The sequence below is a fragment of the Scyliorhinus canicula genome, chromosome 3 (assembly GCF_902713615.1).
Source record: "Scyliorhinus canicula chromosome 3, sScyCan1.1, whole genome shotgun sequence".
NCBI lineage: Eukaryota > Metazoa > Chordata > Chondrichthyes > Carcharhiniformes > Scyliorhinidae > Scyliorhinus > Scyliorhinus canicula.
The window spans coordinates 473,144-494,688 of NC_052148.1; the positions used below are offsets into that span (position 1 = coordinate 473,144).

At 63.5% G+C, this 21,545-nt stretch overlaps 1 protein-coding gene across 1 annotated transcript in view; it reads left to right on the forward strand.

The window, feature by feature from the left end:
* The first annotated feature begins 1,151 nt into the window (after positions 1-1,151).
* Positions 1,152-21,545, forward strand: part of LOC119963784 (rhotekin-2-like) — a 144,555-nt gene continuing 124,161 nt past the window's right edge. The window contains exon 1 of the mRNA XM_038793068.1: positions 1,152-1,313. Within this exon, the coding sequence (XP_038648996.1) occupies positions 1,166-1,313 (148 nt within the window). The 5' untranslated portion in view covers positions 1,152-1,165. The remainder of the gene's footprint in view (positions 1,314-21,545) is intronic.

The following is a 21,545-nucleotide window of genomic DNA, read 5'->3' on the forward strand; positions in this document are numbered from 1 at the left end:
CCCAGGATATTGGTACCCCTCTGGTTCAGGTGAAGACCATCCTGTTTGTAGAGGTCCCACCTACCCCAGAATGAGTCCCAATTATCCAGGAAACCAAAACCTCCCTCCTGCACCATCCCTGCAGCCATGTGTTCAACTCCTCTCTCTCCTTATTTCTCACTTCGCAAGCACGTGGCACGGGTAACAACCCAGAGATAACAACTCTGTTTGTTCTAGCTCTCAGCTTCCACCCTAGCTCCCTGAATTTCTGTCTCAAATCCCCATCTCTCTTCCTACCTATGTCGTTGGTACCTATGTGGACCACGACTTGGGGCTGCTCCCCCTCCCCCTTAAGGATCCCAAAAACACGATCAGAGACATCACAAACCCTGGCACCTGGGAGGCAACACACCAACCGTGAGTCTCTTTCGTTCCCACAGAACCTCCTGTCTGTTCCTCTAACTATGGAGTCCCCAATGACAAGTGCTCTGTTCCTCTTCTCCCTTCCCTTCTGAGCAACAGGGACAGACTCTGTGCCAGAGACCTGTGCCCTATTGCTTACCCCATTCTGACTGATTAAACCATTTTCCCGTGCCATACTCGGAGCCTCTTCCTCACATTGAGGGCTTTTCACATCCATATCAGTTTTTACCTGGCCAATCGAATGAACACCTGACAAAGTTTGAATGAAAACTTATTGAGCTAAAACGTTAACTCTACTTGAGAGGCCTGGATAGAGTGGACGTGGAGAGGATGTTTCCACTTGTCGGAAAAACTAGAAGCAGAGGACACAATCTCAGACTAAAGGGACGATCCTTTAAAACAGAGATGAGGAGGAATTTCCTCAGCCAGAGGGTGGGTGAATCTGTGGAACTCTTTGCCGCAGAAGGCTGTGGGGGCAAATCACTGAGTGTCTTTAAGACAGAGACAGATAGGTTCTTGATTAATAAGGGGATCAGGGATTATGGGGAGAAGGCAGGAGAATGGAGATGAGAAAAATATCAGCCATGATTGAATGGCGGAGCAGACTCGATGGGCCGAGTGGCCTAGTTCTGCTCCTAGGTCTTATGGTCTTTCTCTCCAAAGCTGTTGCCTGATCTGCTCGACATTTCGAGTATTTGCTGGTTGTAGATCTGAATTTGCAGCATTTTATTTCCTTGTTTTACAGGAAACGCGAATCAGAGCGATGGAGAAGGATACGAGGAGGAGGAGTAACAGCCTGACAATAACAAACCTCTGTGCGGGTGAGGAGGTGACACATACCCTGGTGGCAGAGTCTGTGGAGCAGATGTACCAGTGGATGGAGGCTTTCTGGCAACACTTCTGTGACATGAGTGAGTTTTCAGATAAATTGTGAATATACAGTGAATGGTAGAACCCTCAAGAGTATTGACATGTCTAGAGGTCACTGAAAGGGGCAACACAGGTGGAGAAGGTAGCCAAGAAGGCAGACGGCATGCTTGCCTTCATTGGCCGGGGCATTGAGTATAAGAATTGACAAGTCATGTTGCAGCTGTATAGAACCTTAGTTAGGCCACACTTGGAGTATAGCGTTCAATTCTGGTCGCCACACTATCAGAAGGATGTGGAGGCTTTAGAGAGGGTGCAGAAGAGATTCACCAGGATGTTGCCTGGTATGGAGGGCATTAGCTATGAGGAGAGGTTGAATAAACTCGGTTTGTTCTCACTGGAACGACGGAGGTTGAGGGGCGACCTGATAGAGGTCTACAAAATTATGAGGGGCATAGACAGAGTGGATAGTCAGAGACTCTTTGTTCTCTTTGTTCGATCCTCAAGGCCTTTGGGTGAACATCACATCGTTTTCTGTAATGCCCCAAATCTGTTGATGCACCAACACACCAGTAACAGAACGCAACCTGCCGGGTCAACCTGCCGGCTCAACCTGCCGGCTCAACCTGCCGGGTCAGTCTGCCGGGTCAGTCTGCCGGGTCAATCTGCCGGCTCAATCTGCCGGGTCAATCTGCCGGGTCAACCTGCCGGCTCAACCTGCCGGCTCAACCTGCCGGGTCAGTCTGCCGGGTCAGTCTGCCGGGTCAATCTGCCGGGTCAATCTGCCTGCTCAACCTGCCGGGTCAGTCTGCCGGGTCAACCTGCCGGGTCAACCTGCCGGGTCAGTCTGCCGGGTCAACCTGCCGGGTCAACCTGCCGGCTCAATCTGCCGGCTCAATCTGCCGGCTCAACCTGCCGGCTCAATCTGCCGGCTCAATCTGCCGGCTCAACCTGCCGGGTCAATCTGCCGGCTCAATCTGCCGGGTCAACCTGCCGGCTCAATCTGCCGGCTCAATCTGCCGGGTCAATCTGCCGGGTCAATCTGCCGGGTCAATCTGCCGGCTCAACCTGCCGGCTCAACCTGCCGGCTCAATCTGCCGGCTCAATCTGCCGGCTCAATCTGCCGGGTCAGTCTGCCGGCTCAACCTGCCGGCTCAATCTGCCGGCTCAATCTGCCGGCTCAATCTGCCGGGTCAGTCTGCCGGCTCAACCTGCCGGCTCAATCTGCCGGCTCAATCTGCCGGGTCAGTCTGCCGGCTCAATCTGCCGGCTCAATCTGCCGGCTCAATCTGCCGGCTCAATCTGCCGGCTCAATCTGCCGGGTCAACCTGCCGGCTCAATCTGCCGGGTCAGTCTGCCGGCTCAATCTGCCGGGTCAGCCTGCCGGCTCAATCTGCCGGGTCAATCTGCCGGCTCAATCTGCCGGGTCAATCTGCCGGCTCAATCTGCCGGGTCAATCTGCCGGCTCAATCTGCCGGGTCAGTCTGCCGGCTCAATCTGCCGGCTCAATCTGCCGGGTCAATCTGCCGGGTCAATCTGCCGGGTCAATCTGCCGGCTCAATCTGCCGGGTCAGTCTGCCGGCTCAATCTGCCGGCTCAATCTGCCGGCTCAATCTGCCGGCTCAATCTGCCGGCTCAACCTGCCGGGTCAGTCTGCCGGGTCAATCTGCCGGGTCAGTCTGCCGGCTCAATGTGCCGGGTCAGTCTGCCGGGTCAATCTGCCGGCTCAATCTGCCGGGTCAATCTGCCGGCTCAATCTGCCGGCTCAATCTGCCGGCTCAACCTGCCGGGTCAATCTGCCGGCTCAACCTGCCGGCTCAATCTGCCGGGTCAGTCTGCCGGGTCAATCTGCCGGGTCAACCTGCCGGCTCAATCTGCCGGCTCAATCTGCCGGCTCAATCTGCCGGGTCAACCTGCCGGGTCAGTCTGCCGGGTCAGTCTGCCGGCTCAATCTGCCGGCTCAATCTGCCGGCTCAATCTGCCGGCTCAACCTGCCGGGTCAGTCTGCCGGGTCAATCTGCCGGGTCAGTCTGCCGGCTCAATCTGCCGGGTCAGTCTGCCGGGTCAATCTGCCGGCTCAATCTGCCGGGTCAATCTGCCGGCTCAATCTGCCGGGTCAATCTGCCGGCTCAATCTGCCGGCTCAATCTGCCGGGTCAATCTGCCGGCTCAATCTGCCGGCTCAACCTCCCGGCTCAATCTGCCGGGTCAGTCTGCCGGGTCAATCTGCCGGGTCAGTCTGCCGGCTCAATCTGCCGGCTCAATCTGCCGGCTCAATCTGCCGGCTCAATCTGCCGGGTCAATCTGCCGGGTCAATCTGCCGGGTCAGTCTGCCGGCTCAATCTGCCGGGTCAATCTGCCGGCTCAATCTGCCGGCTCAATCTGCCGGGTCAGTCTGCCGGCTCAATCTGTCGGCTCAATCTGCCGGCTCAACCTGCCGGCTCAACCTGCCGGGTCAATCTGCCGGGTCAACCTGCCGGCTCAATCTGCCGGGTCAGTCTGCCGGCTCAATCTGCCGGGTCAATCTGCCGGCTCAATCTGCCGGCTCAATCTGCCGGCTCAACCTGCCGGGTCAATCTGCCGGGTCAACCTGCCGGGTCAGTCTGCCGGCTCAATCTGCCGGGTCAGTCTGCCGGGTCAGTCTGCCGGCTCAATCTGCCGGGTCAGTCTGCCGGGTCAATCTGCCGGCTCAACCTGTCGGGTCAACCTGCCGGGTCAGTCTGCCGGCTCAATCTGCCGGGTCAGTCTGCCGGCTCAATCTGCCGGGTCAACCTGCTGGCTCAACCTGTCGGGTCAACCTGCCGGCTCAATCTGCCGGCTCAATCTGCCGGCTCAATCTGCCGGGTCAATCTGCCGGCTCAATCTGCCGGCTCAACCTGCCGGCTCAATCTGCCGGCTCAATCTGCCGGCTCAATCTGCCGGCTCAATCTGCCGCTCAATCTGCCGGCTCAATCTGCCGGCTCAACCTGCCGGGTCAGTCTGCCGGGTCAATCTGCCGGGTCAGTCTGCCGGCTCAATCTGCCGGGTCAGTCTGCCGGGTCAATCTGCCGGCTCAATCTGCCGGGTCAATCTGCCGGCTCAATCTGCCGGGTCAATCTGCCGGCTCAATCTGCCGGGTCAATCTGCCGGCTCAATCTGCCGGGTCAATCTGCCGGCTCAACCTGCCGGCTCAATCTGCCGGCTCAATCTGCCGGCTCAATCTGCCGGCTCAATCTGCCGGGTCAACCTGCCGGCTCAATCTGCCGGCTCAATCTGCCGGGTCAGTCTGCCGGGTCAATCTGCCGGGTCAGTCTGCCGGGTCAATCTGCCGGGTCAGTCTGCCGGGGCAACCTGCCGGGTCAGTCTGCCGGGTCAATCTGCCGGCTCAATCTGCCGGCTCAACCTGCCGGCTCAATCTGCCGGGTCAGTCCTGCCGGGTCAATCTGCCGGGTCAGTCTGCCGGCTCAATCTGCCGGGTCAATCTGCCGGGTCAGTCTGCCGGCTCAATCTGCCGGGTCAATCTGCCGGGTCAATCTGCCGGGTCAACCTGCCGGCTCAATCTGCCGGGTCAATCTGCCGGCTCAATCTGCCGGCTCAATCTGCCGGGTCAACCTGCCGGGTCAGTCTGCCGGCTCAACCTGCCGGGTCAACCTGCCGGGTCAACCTGCCGGGTCAATCTGCCGGGTCAGTCTGCCGGCTCAATCTGCCGGGTCAATCTGCCGGCTCAATCTGCCGGCTCAATCTGCCGGGTCAGTCTGCCGGCTCAATCTGCCGGCTCAATCTGCCGGCTCAACCTGCCGGCTCAACCTGCCGGGTCAATCTGCCGGCTCAACCTGCCGGGTCAGTCTGCCGGCTCAATCTGCCGGGTCAGTCTGCCGGCTCAATCTGCCGGGTCAATCTGCCGGCTCAATCTGCCGGCTCAATCTGCCGGCTCAACCTGCCGGGTCAATCTGCCGGGTCAACCTGCCGGGTCAGTCTGCCGGCTCAATCTGCCGGGTCAGTCTGCCGGCTCAACCTGTCGGGTCAACCTGCCGGGTCAGTCTGCCGGCTCAATCTGCCGGGTCAGTCTGCCGGCTCAATCTGCCGGGTCAACCTGCCGGCTCAACCTGTCGGGTCAACCTGCCGGCTCAATCTGCCGGCTCAATCTGCCGGCTCAATCTGCCGGGTCAATCTGCCGGCTCAATCTGCCGGGTCAACCTGCCGGCTCAATCTGCCGGCTCAATCTGCCGGCTCAATCTGCCGGCTCAATCTGCCGGGTCAATCTGCCGGGTCAACCTGCCGGCTCAATCTGCCGGCTCAATCTGCCGCTCAATCTGCCGGCTCAATCTGCCGCTCAATCTGCCGGCTCAATCTGCCGGGTCAGTCTGCCGGGTCAATCTGCCGGGTCAACCTGCCGGCTCAATCTGCCGGCTCAATCTGCCGGCTCAATCTGCTGGCTCAACCTGCCGGGTCAATCTGCCGGGTCAACCTGCCGGGTCAGTCTGCCGGCTCAATCTGCCGGGTCAATCTGCCGGCTCAATCTGCCGGGTCAGTCTGCCGGGTCAATCTGCCGGCTCAATCTGCCGGCTCAACCTGCCGGCTCAATCTGCCGGGTCAGTCTGCCGGGTCAATCTGCCGGGTCAGTCTGCCGGCTCAATCTGCCGGCTCAACCTGCCGGGTCAGTCTGCCGGCTCAGTCTGCCGGGTCAATCTGCCGGGTCAGTCTGCCGGCTCAATCTGCCGGCACAATCTGCCGGGTCAGTCTGCCGGCTCAATCTGCCGGCTCAATCTGCCGGCTCAATCTGCCGGGTCAATCTGCCGGCTCAATCTGCCGGCTCAATCTGCCGGCTCAATCTGCCGGGTCAATCTGCCGGGTCAACCTGCCGGCTCAATCTGCCGGGTCAGTCTGCCGGGTCAATCTGCCGGGTCAATCTGCCGGCTCAACCTGCCGGCTCAATCTGCCGGGTCAATCTGCCGGCTCAATCTGCCGGGTCAATCTGCCGGCTCAATCTGCCGGCTCAACCTGCCGGGTCAACCTGCCGGCTCAATCTGCCGGCTCAACCTGCCGGGTCAACCTGCCGGCTCAACCTGCCGGGTCAGTCTGCCGGGTCAATCTGCCGGGTCAACCTGCCGGGTCAGTCTGCCGGGTCAGTCTGCCGGCTCAATCTGCCGGGTCAATCTGCCGGCTCAATCTGCCGGCTCAACCGACCGGCTCAATCTGCCGGCTCAATCTGCCGGGTCAATCTGCCGGGTCAATCTGCCGGGTCAATCTGCCGGCTCAATCTGCCGGCTCAATCTGCCGGCTCAATCTGCCGGCTCAACCTGCCGGCTCAACCTGCCGGGTCAATCTGCCGGGTCAGTCTGCCGGCTCAATCTGCCGCTCAATCTGCCGGGTCAATCTGCCGGGTCAATCTGCCGGGTCAATCTGCCGGCTCAATCTGCCGGGTCAATCTGCCGGGTCAATCTGCCGGCTCAATCTGCCGGGTCAATCTGCCGGCTCAATCTGCCGGCTCAATCTGCCGGGTCAATCTGCCGGCTCAATCTGCCGGCTCAACCTGCCGGCTCAACCTGTCGGGTCAATCTGCCGGCTCAATCTGCCGGGTCAATCTGCCGGCTCAATCTGCCGGCTCAATCTGCCGGCTCAATCTGCCGGGTCAATCTGCCGGCTCAATCTGCCGGCTCAATCTGCCGGCTCAATCTGCCGGCTCAATCTGCCGGGTCAATCTGCCGGCTCAATCTGCCGGCTCAACCTGCCGGCTCAACCTGTCGGGTCAATCTGCCGTCTCAATCTGCCGGGTCAATCTGCCGGCTCAACCTGCCGGCTCAATCTGCCGGGTCAATCTGCCGGGTCAGTCTGCCGGGTCAGTCTGCCGGCTCAATCTGCCGGCTCAATCTGCTGGGTCAATCTGCCGGCTCAATCTGCCGGCTCAATCTGCCGGCTCAATCTGCCGGCTCAATCTGCCGGCTCAATCTGCCGGGTCAACCTGCCGGGTCAACCTGCCGGGTCAGTCTGCTGGGTCAATCTGCCGGGTCAACCTGCCGGGTCAACCTGCCGGCTCAACCTGCCGGCTCAATCTGCCGGCTCAATCTGCCGGCTCAATCTGCCGGCTCAACCTGCCGGCTCAACCTGCCGGGTCAGTCTGCCGGGTCAACCTGCCGGGTCAACCTGCCGGGTCAACCTGCCGGGTCAATCTGCCGGGTCAATCTGCCGGCTCAATCTGCCGGCTCAACCTGCCGGCTCAACCTGCCGGGTCAGTCTGCCGGGTCAACCTGCCGGGTCAGCCTGCCGGGTCAATCTGCCGGGTCAACCTGCCGGGTCAGTCTGCCGGCTCAATCTGCCGGGTCAGTCTGCCGGCTCAATCTGCCGGGTCAATCTGCCGGCTCAATCTGCCGGCTCAATCTGCCGGCTCAACCTGCCGGGTCAATCTGCCGGGTCAACCTGCCGGGTCAGTCTGCCGGCTCAATCTGCCGGGTCAGTCTGCCGGGTCAATCTGCCGGCTCAATCTGCCGGGTCAGTCTGCCGGGTCAACCTGCTGGCTCAACCTGTCGGGTCAACCTGCCGGCTCAATCTGCCGGCTCAATCTGCCGGCTCAATCTGCCGGGTCAGTCTGCCGGGTCAATCTGCCGGCTCAATCTGCCGGCTCAACCTGCCGGGTCAATCTGCCGGCTCAATCTGCCGGCTCAATCTGCCGGGTCAACCTGCCGGGTCAGTCTGCCGGCTCAACCTGCCGGGTCAACCTGCCGGGTCAACCTGCCGGGTCAATCTGCCGGGTCAGTCTGCCGGCTCAATCTGCCGGGTCAATCTGCCGGCTCAATCTGCCGGCTCAATCTGCCGGGTCAGTCTGCCGGCTCAATCTGCCGGCTCAATCTGCCGGCTCAACCTGCCGGCTCAACCTGCCGGGTCAATCTGCCGGGTCAACCTGCCGGGTCAGTCTGCCGGCTCAATCTGCCGGGTCAGTCTGCCGGCTCAATCTGCCGGGTCAATCTGCCGGCTCAATCTGCCGGCTCAATCTGCCGGCTCAACCTGCCGGGTCAATCTGCCGGGTCAACCTGCCGGGTCAGTCTGCCGGCTCAATCTGCCGGGTCAGTCTGCCGGCTCAACCTGTCGGGTCAACCTGCCGGGTCAGTCTGCCGGCTCAATCTGCCGGGTCAGTCTGCCGGCTCAATCTGCCGGGTCAACCTGCTGGCTCAACCTGTCGGGTCAACCTGCCGGCTCAATCTGCCGGCTCAATCTGCCGGCTCAATCTGCCGGGTCAATCTGCCGGCTCAATCTGCCGGCTCAACCTGCCGGCTCAATCTGCCGGCTCAATCTGCCGGCTCAATCTGCCGGCTCAATCTGCCGGGTCAACCTGCCGGGTCAACCTGCCGGCTCAATCTGCCGGCTCAATCTGCCGCTCAATCTGCCGGCTCAATCTGCCGCTCAATCTGCCGGCTCAATCTGCCGGGTCAGTCTGCCGGGTCAATCTGCCGGGTCAACCTGCCGGCTCAATCTGCCGGCTCAATCTGCCGGCTCAATCTGCTGGCTCAACCTGCCGGGTCAATCTGCCGGGTCAACCTGCCGGGTCAGTCTGCCGGCTCAATCTGCCGGGTCAATCTGCCGGCTCAATCTGCCGGGTCAGTCTGCCGGGTCAATCTGCCGGCTCAATCTGCCGGCTCAACCTGCCGGCTCAATCTGCCGGGTCAATCTGCCGGGTCAATCTGCCGGGTCAGTCTGCCGGCTCAATCTGCCGGCTCAACCTGCCGGGTCAGTCTGCCGGCTCAATCTGCCGGGTCAATCTGCCGGGTCAGTCTGCCGGCTCAATCTGCCGGCTCAATCTGCCGGGTCAGTCTGCCGGCTCAATCTGCCGGCTCAATCTGCCGGCTCAATCTGCCGGGTCAATCTGCCGGCTCAATCTGCCGGCTCAATCTGCCGGCTCAATCTGCCGGGTCAATCTGCCGGGTCAATCTGCCGGCTCAATCTGCCGGGTCAGTCTGCCGGGTCAATCTGCCGGGTCAATCTGCCGGCTCAACCTGCCGGCTCAATCTGCCGGGTCAATCTGCCGGCTCAATCTGCCGGGTCAATCTGCCGGCTCAATCTGCCGGCTCAATCTGCCGGGTCAACCTGCCGGCTCAATCTGCCGGCTCAACCTGCCGGGTCAACCTGCCGGCTCAACCTGCCGGGTCAGTCTGCCGGGTCAATCTGCCGGGTCAACCTGCCGGGTCAGTCTGCCGGGTCAGTCTGCCGGCTCAATCTGCCGGGTCAATCTGCCGGCTCAATCTGCCGGCTCAACCTGCCGGCTCAATCTGCCGGCTCAATCTGCCGGGTCAATCTGCCGGGTCAATCTGCCGGGTCAATCTGCCGGCTCAATCTGCCGGCTCAATCTGCCGGCTCAATCTGCCGGCTCAACCTGCCGGCTCAACCTGCCGGGTCAATCTGCCGGGTCAGTCTGCCGGCTCAATCTGCCGCTCAATCTGCCGGGTCAATCTGCCGGGTCAATCTGCCGGGTCAATCTGCCGGCTCAATCTGCCGGGTCAATCTGCCGGGTCAATCTGCCGGCTCAATCTGCCGGGTCAATCTGCCGGCTCAATCTGCCGGCTCAATCTGCCGGGTCAGTCTGCCGGCTCAATCTGCCGGCTCAACCTGCCGGCTCAACCTGCCGGGTCAATCTGCCGGCTCAATCTGCCGGGTCAATCTGCCGGCTCAATCTGCCGGCTCAATCTGCCGGCTCAATCTGCCGGGTCAATCTGCCGGCTCAATCTGCCGGGTCAATCTGCCGGCTCAATCTGCCGGCTCAATCTGCCGGGTCAATCTGCCGGCTCAATCTGCCGGCTCAACCTGCCGGCTCAACCTGTCGGGTCAATCTGCCGTCTCAATCTGCCGGGTCAATCTGCCGGCTCAACCTGCCGGCTCAATCTGCCGGGTCAATCTGCCGGGTCAGTCTGCCGGGTCAGTCTGCCGGCTCAATCTGCCGGCTCAATCTGCTGGGTCAATCTGCCGGGTCAATCTGCCGGCTCAATCTGCCGGCTCAATCTGCCGGCTCAATCTGCCGGCTCAATCTGCCGGGTCAACCTGCCGGGTCAACCTGCCGGGTCAGTCTGCTGGGTCAATCTGCCGGGTCAACCTGCCGGGTCAACCTGCCGGCTCAACCTGCCGGCTCAATCTGCCGGCTCAATCTGCCGGCTCAATCTGCCGGCTCAACCTGCCGGCTCAACCTGCCGGGTCAGTCTGCCGGGTCAACCTGCCGGGTCAACCTGCCGGGTCAACCTGCCGGGTCATCTGCCGGGTCAATCTGCCGGCTCAATCTGCCGGCTCAACCTGCCGGCTCAACCTGCCGGGTCAGTCTGCCGGGTCAACCTGCCGGGTCAGCCTGCCGGGTCAATCTGCCGGGTCAACCTGCCGGGTCAGTCTGCCGGCTCAATCTGCCGGGTCAGTCTGCCGGCTCAATCTGCCGGGTCAATCTGCCGGCTCAATCTGCCGGCTCAATCTGCCGGCTCAACCTGCCGGGTCAATCTGCCGGGTCAACCTGCCGGGTCAGTCTGCCGGCTCAATCTGCCGGGTCAGTCTGCCGGGTCAATCTGCCGGCTCAATCTGCCGGGTCAGTCTGCCGGGTCAACCTGCTGGCTCAACCTGTCGGGTCAACCTGCCGGCTCAATCTGCCGGCTCAATCTGCCGGCTCAATCTGCCGGGTCAGTCTGCCGGGTCAATCTGCCGGCTCAATCTGCCGGCTCAACCTGCCGGCTCAACCTGCCGGCTCAATCTGCCGGGTCAGTCTGCCGGCTCAATCTGCCGGCTCAACCTGCCGGCTCAATCTGCCGGCTCAACCTGCCGGGTCAATCTGCCGGCTCAATCTGCCGGCTCAATCTGCCGGGTCAACCTGCCGGCTCAATCTGCCGGGTCAATCTGCCGGCTCAATCTGCCGGCTCAATCTGCCGGCTCAATCTGCCGGCTCAATCTGCCGGGTCAACCTGCCGGGTCAACCTGCCGGGTCAGTCTGCTGGGTCAATCTGCCGGGTCAACCTGCCGGGTCAACCTGCCCGGTCAGTCTGCCGGCTCAATCTGCCGGCTCAATCTGCCGGGTCAATCTGCCGGCTCAATCTGCCGGCTCAATCTGTCGGGTCAATCTGCCGGCTCAATCTGCCGGCTCAATCTGCCGGGTCAGTCTGCCGGGTCAATCTGCCGGGTCAGTCTGCCGGCTCAATCTGCCGGCTCAATCTGCCGGGTCAGTCTGCCGGCTCAATCTGCCGGGTCAATCTGCCGGGTCAATCTGCCGGGTCAACCTGCCGGCTCAATCTGCCGGGTCAATCTGCCGGGTCAGTCTGCCGGCTCAATCTGCCGGGTCAACCTGCCGGCTCAATCTGCCGGGTCAATCTGCCGGGTCAATCTGCCGGCTCAGTCTGCCGGCTCAACCTGCCGGCTCAATCTGCCGGCTCAGTCTGCCGGCTCAATCTGCCGGCTCAATCTGCCGGGTCAACCTGCCGGGTCAGTCTGCCGGCTCAATCTGCCGGGTCAATCTGCCGGCTCAATCTGCCGGCTCAATCTGCCGGCTCAATCTGCCGGGTCAGTCTGCCGGGTCAGTCTGCCGGGTCAGTCTGCCGGCTCAATCTGCCGGCTCAACCTGCCGGGTCAGTCTGCCGGGTCAATCTGCCGTGTCAGTCTGCCGGCTCAATCTGCCGGGTCAACCTGCCGGCTGCCGGCTCAATCTGCCGGCTCAATCTGCCGGCTCAATCTGCCGGGTCAATCTGCCGGCTCAATCTGCCGGGTCAATCTGCCGGCTCAACCTGCCGGCTCAATCTGCCGGCTCAACCTGCCGGCTCAATCTGCCGGGTCAATCTGCCGGCTCAATCTGCCGGCTCAATCTGCCGGCTCAATCTGCCGGGTCAGTCTGCCGGGTCAGTCTGCTGGGTCAATCTGCCGGGTCAACCTGCCGGGTCAACCTGCCGGGTCAGTCTGCCGGGTCAACCTGCCGGCTCAATCTGCCGGGTCAATCTGCCGGGTCAATCTGCCGGCTCAACCTGCCGGCTCAATCTGCCGGCTCAATCTGCCGGCTCAATCTGCCGGGTCAGTCTGCCGGGTCAATCTGCCGGGTCAGTCTGCCGGCTCAATCTGCCGGCTCAATCTGCCGGGTCAGTCTGCCGGCTCAATCTGCCGGCTCAACCTGCCGGCTCAATCTGCCGGGTCAATCTGCCGGGTCAACCTGCCGGCTCAATCTGCCGGCTCAATCTGCCGGCTCAATCTGCCGGCTCAACCTGCCGGGTCAGTCTGCCGGCTCAACCTGCCGGGTCAGTCTGCCGGGTCAATCTGCCGGCTCAATCTGCCGGCTCAACCTGTCGGGTCAACCTGCCGGGTCAGTCTGCCGACTCAATCTGCCGGGTCAGTCTGCCGGCTCAATCTGCCGGGTCAACCTGCTGGCTCAACCTGTCGGGTCAACCTGCCGGCTCAATCTGCCGGGTCAATCTGCCGGGTCAATCTGCCGGCTCAATCTGCCGGCTCAATCTGCCGGGTCAGTCTGCCGGGTCAACCTGCCGGGTCAATCTGCCGGCTCAATCTGCCGGGTCAATCTGCCGGGTCAATCTGCCGGCTCAATCTGCCGGCTCAATCTGCCGGGTCAGTCTGCCGGGTCAGTCTGCCGGGTCAGTCTGCCGGCTCAATCTGCCGGGTCAATCTGCCGGGTCAGTCTGCCGGCTCAATCTGCCGGCTCAATCTGCCGGGTCAACCTGCCGGGTCAGTCTGCCGGCTCAATCTGCCGGCTCAATCTGCCGGCTCAATCTGCCGGGTCAACCTGCCGGGTCAACCTGCCGGCTCAACCTGCCGGCTCAATCTGCCGGGTCAGTCTGCCGGCTCAATCTGCCGGCTCAATCTGCCGGGTCAGTCTGCCGGGTCAGTCTGCCGGCTCAACCTGCCGGGTCAGTCTGCCGGCTCAATCTGCCGGGTCAACCTGCCGGCTGCCGGCTCAATCTGCCGGCTCAATCTGCCGGCTCAATCTGCCGGGTCAATCTGCCGGCTCAATCTGCCGGGTCAATCTGCCGGCTCAACCTGCCGGCTCAATCTGCCGGCTCAACCTGCCGGCTCAATCTGCCGGGTCAATCTGCCGGCTCAATCTGCCGGCTCAATCTGCCGGGTCAACCTGCCGGGTCAACCTGCCGGGTCAGTCTGCCGGCTCAATCTGCCGGGTCAATCTGCCGGCTCAATCTGCCGGCTCAACCTGCCGGCTCAATCTGCCGGGTCAATCTGCCGGGTCAGTCTGCCGGGTCAATCTGCCGGCTCAACCTGCCGGGTCAGTCTGCCGGGTCAATCTGCCGGCTCAATCTGCCGGGTCAGTCTGCCGGGTCAATCTGCCGGCTCAATCTGCCGGCTCAATCTGCCGGGTCAGTCTGCCGGGTCAATCTGCCGGCTCAACCTGCCGGGTCAATCTGCCAGGCATTCATCACGATCACTGCCGATTATCCAACTCAATAGCCTAATCCTGCTTTCTCCCCATAGCCTTTGATCCCATTCTCCCCAAGTGCTATCTCCAGCTGTCTCTTGAATATATTCAATGTTTAGCATCAACTACTTCCTGTGGTGATGAATTCCACAGGCTGCCCACTCTTTGGGTGAAGAAATGTCTCCTTATCTCTGTCCGAAATGGTTTACCCTGAATCCTCAGACTGTGACCCCTGGTTCTGGACACACCCGTCATTGGTAACATCTTCCCTGCATCTATCCTGTCTAGTCCCATTAGAATTTTATAAATCTCTATGAGATCCCCCCATATTCTTCTGAACTCCAGCGAGAACAATCCCAACCTAGTCAATCTCTCCTCATATGACAGTCCCGCCATCCCTGGAATCAGTCTGGTAAACCTTCGCTGCACTCCCTCGAGAGCAAGAACATCCTTCCTCAGAGAAGGAGACCAAAACTGCCCACAATACTCCAGGTGTGGCCTCACCAAGGCCCTGTACAATTGCAGCAACTCATCCCTGCTTCTATACTCAAAACCTCTCACAATGAAGGCCAACATACCATTAGCCTTCTTACCGCCTGCTGTACCTGCATGCTTACCTTCAGCGAATGGTGCACAAGGACACCCAGGTCCCGCTGCACACGCCCCTCTCCCAACGGGTAATGGGGGAGGGGATGGGAGGGGAACCCAAACACAAACCCTTCCCCCAACCCAAACCCTTCCCCCCGCCCCTACCCATCCCCCAACCCAAACCCATCCCCCAACCCAAACCCATCCCCCAACCCAAACCCATCCCCCCGCCCCAACCTAAACCCATCCCCCCGCCCCAACCCAAACCCATCCCCCAACCCAAACCCATCCCCCCGCCCCAACCCATCCCCCAACCCAAACCCATCCCCCAACCCAAACCCATCCCCCCGCCCCAACCCAAACCCATCCCCCAACCCAAACCCATCCCCCAACCCAAACCCATCCCCCAACCCAAACCCATCCCCCCGTCCCAACCCAAACCCATCCCCCAACCCAAACCCATCCCCCAACCCAAACCCATCCCCCAACGCAAACCCATCCCCCAACGCAAACCCATCCCCCAACCCAAACCCATCCCCCCCGCCCCAACCCAAACCCACCCCCCCCCCCCCCCAACCCAAACCCCCCCCCGCCCCAACCCAAACCCACCCCCCAACCCAAACCCATCCCCCCCCCCCAACCCAAACCCATCCCCCGCCCCAACCCAAACCCATCCCCCCGCCCCAACCCAAACCCATCCCCCCGCCCCAACCCAAACCCATCCCCCCAACCCAAACCCATCCCCCCGTCCCAACCCAAACCCATCCCCCAACCCAAACCATCCCCCAACCCAAACCCATCCCCCAACCAAACCCATCCCCCAACCCAAACCCATCCCCCAACCCAAACCCACCCCCCCGCCCCAACCCAAACCCATCCCCCCGCCCCAACCCAAACCCATCCCCCGCCCCAACCCAAACCCATCCCCCCCCCCAACCCAAACCCACCCCCCGCCCCAACCCAAACCCACCCCCCGCCCACCAAACCCATCCCCCGCCCCCCCCAACCCATCCCCCCCCCCCCCCCAACCCAAACCCATCCCCCCGCCCCAACCCAACCCCATCCCCCCCAACCCCAAACCCATCCCCCGCCCCAACCCAAACCCACCCCCCGCCCCAACCCAAACCCATCCCCCGTCTCAACCCAAACCCATCCCCCGCCCCAACCCAAACCCATCCCCCCGCCCCAACCCAAACCCATCCCCCCGCCCCAACCCAAACCCATCCCCCGCCCCAACCCAACCCATCCCCCAACCCAAACCCATCCCCCAACCCAACCCATCCCCCAACCCAAACCCATCCCCCCGTCCCAACCCAAACCCATCCCCCAACCCAAACCCATCCCCCAACCCAAACCCATCCCCCAACGCAAACCCATCCCCCACCCAAACCCATCCCCCCGCCCCAACCCAAACCCACCCCCCCCCCCAACCCAAACCCATCCCCCCACCCCAACCCAAACCCACCCCCCGCCCCAACCCAAACCCATCCCCCCCGCCCCAACCCAAACCCATCCCCCGCCCCAACCCAAACCCATCCCCCCGCCCCAACCCAAACCCATCCCCCCGCCCCAACCCAAACCCATCCCCCCCCCCAACCCAAACCCATCCCCCCCCCAACCCAAACCCATCCCCAACCCAAACCCATCCCCCGCCCCAACCCAAACCCATCCCCCCGCCCCAACCCAACCCATCCCCCCCCCAACCCAAACCCATCCCCCCCCCCAACCCAAACCCATCCCCCGCCCCAACCCAAACCCATCCCCCCGCCCCAACCCAAACCCATCCCCCAACCCAACCCAACCCATCCCCCAACCCAACCCAACCCATCCCCCAACCCATACCCCACCCCCCGTCCCAACCCAAACCCATCCCCCCGCCCCAACCCAAACCCATCCCCCCGCCCCAACCCAAACCCATCCCCAACACAAACCCATCCCCCCGCCCCAACCCAAACCCACCCCCCGCCCCAACCCAAACCCTCCCCCCCGCCCCAACCCAAACCCATCCCCCCGCCCCATCCCAAACCCACCCCCCGCCCCAACCCATACCCATCCCCCCGCCCCAACCCAACCCTCCCCCAACCCAAACCCACCCCCCCCCCAACCCAAACCCACCCCCCCCCCAACCCAAACCCATCCCCCCGCCCCAACCCAAACCCATCCCCCCGCCCCAACCCAAACCCCCCCCCGCCCCAACCCAAACCCATCACCCCGTCCCAACCCAAACCCATCCCCCCCCCCAACCCAAACCCATCCCACACAAACCCATCCCCCCGCCCCAACCCAAACCCACCCCCCCCCGCCCCAACCCAAACCCATCCCCCCGCCCCAACCCAACCCATCCCCCCGCCCCAACCCAAACCCACCCCCCGCCCCAACCCAAACCCATCACCCCGCCCCAACCCAAACCCATCCCCCCTCCCCAACCCAAACCCATCCCCCCCCCAACCCAAACCCATCCCCCAACCCAACCCACCCCCTCGCCCCAACCCAAACCCATCCCCCGCCCCAACCCAAACCCATCCCCCCACCCCAACACAAACCCATCCCCCAACCCAAACCCATCCCCCCCCCAACGCAAACCCCTCGCCCCAACCCAAACCCCTCGCCCACCCAAACCCATCCCCCCCCCCCAACCCAAACCCATCCCCCAACCCAAACCCATCCCCCCGCCCCAACCCAAACCCATCCCCCCGCCCCAACCCCATCCCCCCGTCCCACCCAAACCCATCCCCCCGCCCCAACCCAAACCCATCACCCAACCCAAACCCATCCCCCCCCCCCCCCAACCCAAACCCATCCCCCAACCCAAACCCATCCCCCAACCCAAACCCATCCCCCAACCCAAACCCATCCCCCCCCCCAACCCCAAACCCATCCCCAGCCCAAACCCATTCCCCGTCCCAACCCAACCCATCCCCCCCCCCAACACAAACCCATCCCCCAACCCAAACCCATCCCCAACCCAAACCCATCCCCCGCCCCAACCCAAACCCATCCCCCAGCCCCAACCCAACCCATCCCCCCCCCAACCCAACGCATCCCCAACCCAAACCCATCCCCCCCCCCAACCCAAACCCATCCCCCGCCCCAACCCAAACCCATCCCCCCGCCCCAACCCAAACCCACCCCCCGCCCCAACCCAAACCCACCCCCCGCCCCAACCCAAACCCATCCCCCAACCCAAACGCATCCCCCAACCCAAACCCATCCCCCCCCCCCCAACCCAAACCCTCCCCCCAACCAAACCCACCCCCCTCCCCAACCCAAACCCATCCCCCCCGCCCCAACCCAAACCCATCCCCCAACCCAAACCCATCCCCCAACCCAAACCCATCCCCCCCGCCCCAACCCAAACCCATCCCCGCCCCAACCCAAACCCATCCCCAACCAACCCACCCATCCCAACCCAAACCCATTCCCCGCCCCAACCCAAACCCATCCCCAACCCAAACCCACCCCCCGCCCCAACCCAAACCCATCCCCCCCCCCAACCCAAACCCATCCCCCAACCCAAACCCATCCCCCCGCCCCAACCCAACCCATCCCCCAACCCAAACCCATCCCCCCGCCCCAACCCAAACCCATCCCCCAACCCACCCATCCCCCAACCCAAACCCATCCCCCCGCCCCAACCCAAACCCATCCCCCAACCCAACCCATCCCCCAACCCAAACCCATCCCCCAACCCAAACCCATCCCCCAACCCAACCCATCCCCCAACCCAAACCCATCCCCCCGCCCCAACCCAAACCATCCCCCAACCCAAACCCATCCCCCAACACCAAACCCCCCCCGCCCCAACCCATCCCCCACCCAACCAAACCCATCCCCCGCCCCAACCCAAACCCATCCCCCCGCCCCAACCCAAACCCATCCCCCAACCCAAACCCATCCCCCAACCAACCCATCCCCCAACCCCAACCCATCCCCCCGTCCCAACCCAACCCATCCCCCAACCCAAACCCATCCCCCAACCCAACCCCCCCCAACGCAAACCCATCCCCCAACCCAAACCCATCCCCCCGCCCCAACCCAACCCACCCCCCCCCCCAACCCAAACCCTCCCCCCACCCCACCCAAACCCACCCCCCCCCCAACCCAAACCCATCCCCCCCGCCCCAACCCAAACCCATCCCCCCGCCCCAACCCAAACCCATCCCCCCCCCCGCCCCACCCAAACCCATCCCCCGCCCCAACCCAACCCATCCCCCCGCCCCAACCCAAACCCATCCCCCGTCCCAACCCAAACCTCCCCAACCCAAACCCATCCCCCCCCCCAACCCAAACCCATCCCCCCCCCCTCCCCAACCCAAACCCATCCCCCGCCCCACACCCAACCCACCCCCCCCCCCAACCCAAACCCATCCCCCGCCCCAACCCAACCCATCCCCCCGCCCCAACCCAAACCCATCCCCCAACCCAACCCAAACCCATCCCCCAACCCAACCCAAACCCATCCCCCAACCCATACCCCACCCCCCGTCCCAACCCAAACCCATCCCCCCCCCCCAACCCAAACCCATCCCCCGCCCCCCCCCAAACCCATCCCCACAAACCCATCCCCCCCCCCACCCAACCCACCCCCCCCCCTCCCAACCCAACCCATCCCCCCGCCCCAACCCAACCCATCCCCCCCCCCATCCCAAACCCACCCCCCGCCCCAACCCATACCCATCCCCCCGCCCCCCCAACCAACCCATCCCCCAACCCAACCCACCCCCCGCCCCAACCCAAACCCACCCCGCCCCACCCAAACCCATCCCCCTCCCCCCTCCCAACCCAACCCATCCCCCCCCCCAACCCAAACCCACCCCCCCCCCAACCCAACCCTCACCCCTTCCCAACCCAAACCCATCCCCCCGCCCAACCCAACCCATCCCCAACACAACCCATCCCCCCCCCCAACCCAACCCACCCCCCCCCCCCCAACCCAACCCATCCCCCCGCCCCAACCCAACCCATCCCCCCCCCCGCCCCAACCCAACCCCCCCCGCCCCACCCAACCCATCACCCCCCCCTCCCCAACCCAACCACCCATCCCCCCGCCCCAACCCAAACCCATCCCCCCGCCCCACCCAAACCCATCCCCCAACCCAACCCACCCCCTCGCTCCCCAACCCAAACCCATCCCCCTCCCCAACCCAAACCCATCCCCCCCCCACACACCCATCCCCCAACCCAAACCCATCCCCCCCCACCCCCTCGCCCCAACCAACCCCTCGCCCCAACCCAACCCCTCCCCACCCAAACCCCCCCCCCCCCCACCCAAACCCATCCCCCAACCCAACCCATCCCCCCCGCCCCAACCCAAACCCATCCCCCCCCCCCCAACCCCATCCCCCCGTCCCAACCCAAACCCATCCCCCCCCCAACCCAAACCCATCACCCAACCAAACCCATCCCCCCGCCCCAACCCAAACCCATCCCCCAACCCAAACCCATCCCCCAACCCAAACCCATCCCCCAACCCAAACCCATCCCCCCCCCCAACCCAAACCCATCCCCCAGCCCAAACCCATTCCCCGTCCCAACCCAAACCCATCCCCCCGCCCCAACACAAACCCATCCCCCAACCCAACCCATCCCCAACCCAAACCCATCCCCCCCCAACCCAACCATCCCCCCCCCCACCAAAACCCATCCCCCCCCCCCCACCAACGCCTCCCCCCAACCCAAACCCATCCCCCCCCCCCAACCCAAACCCATCCCCCGCCCCAACCCAAACCCATCCCCCCGCCCCAACCCAAACCCACCCCCCCCCCACCCCAACCCACCCCCCCCCCCACCCAAACCCATCCCCCCACCCAAACCCATCCCCCAACCCAAACCCATCCCCCCGCCCCAACCCAAACCCATCCCCCAACCAAAACCCACCCCCCGCCCCAACCCAAACCCATCCCCCGCCCCAACCCAAACCCTCCCCCCAACCCAAACCCATCCCCCAACCCAAACCCATCCCCCCCGCCCCAACCCAAACCCATCCCCGCCCCAACCCAAACCCATCCCCAACCCAAACCCATCCCCAACCCAAACCCATTCCCCCGCCCCAACCCAAACCCATCCCCAACCCAAACCCACCCCCCGCCCCAACCCAAACCCATCCCCCCGCCCCAACCCAAACCCATCCCCCAACCCAACCCATCCCCCCGCCCCAACCCAAACCCATCCCCCAACCCAAACCCATCCCCCCGCCCCAACCCAAACCCATCCCCCAACCCAAACCCATCCCCCAACCCAAACCCATCCCCCGCCCCAACCCAAACCCATCCCCCAACCCAAACCCATCCCCCAACCCAAACCCATCCCCCAACCCAAACCCATCCCCCAACCCAAACCCATCCCCAACCCAAACCCATCCCCCGCCCCAACCCAAACCCATCCCCCAACCCAAACCCATCCCCCAACCCAAACCCATCCCCCGCCCAAACCCATCCCCCAACCCAACCCAAACCCATCCCCCAACCCAAACCCATCCCCACACCCAAACCCTTCTCGCAACTCAAACCCATCCCCAACCCAAACCAAACCCTTCCCCCTGCTCCAACCCAGACCCTTCCCCCTGCCCCAACCCAAACACATCCCCCCGCCCCAACTCAAACCCATCCCCAAACCCAAACACATCCCCCCGCCCCAACCCAAATACATCCCCCAACCCATACCCCACCCCCCGCCCCAAACCAAACCCATCCCTCCGCCCCAACCCAAACCATTTCCCAAACCCAAACCCTTCCCCCGCTCCAACCCAGACCCTTCCCCCTGCCCCAACCCAATCACATCCCCCCGCCCCAACCCAAATACATCCCCCAACCCATACCCCACCCCCCGCCCCAAACCAAACCCATCCCTCCGCCCCAACCCAAACCCTTTCCCCAACCCAAACCCTTCCCCCTGCCCCAACCCAACCCCCCCCCTCTCTCCCCCCCCCCCCCCCCCCCCCCCCGCTGTCCCAAACTTCTCTCCCTCCTCGTCTCAGATCGCAAATTTCCCCCTAAGGAACAAATCCTTCATTTCCTTAATCCCCCTCTTGGCCCATCCCCGAAACCTTCACTCTCTCTTACCACTGCTGCCTCTCACCATCACTCCCTCTGCCTGGCCCCCTTTCACCATCACTCCCTCTCACCATCTCTCCCTCTCACCATCACTCCCTCTCACCATCGCTCCCTCTCACCATCACTCCCTCTCCCTGGCCCCCTTTCACAATCACTCCCTCTCCCTGGCCCCCTTTCACAATCACTCCCTCTCACCACCGCTCCCTCTCACCATCTCTCCCTCTCACCATCGCTCCCTCTCACCACCGCTCCCTCTCACCATCGCTCCCTCTCACC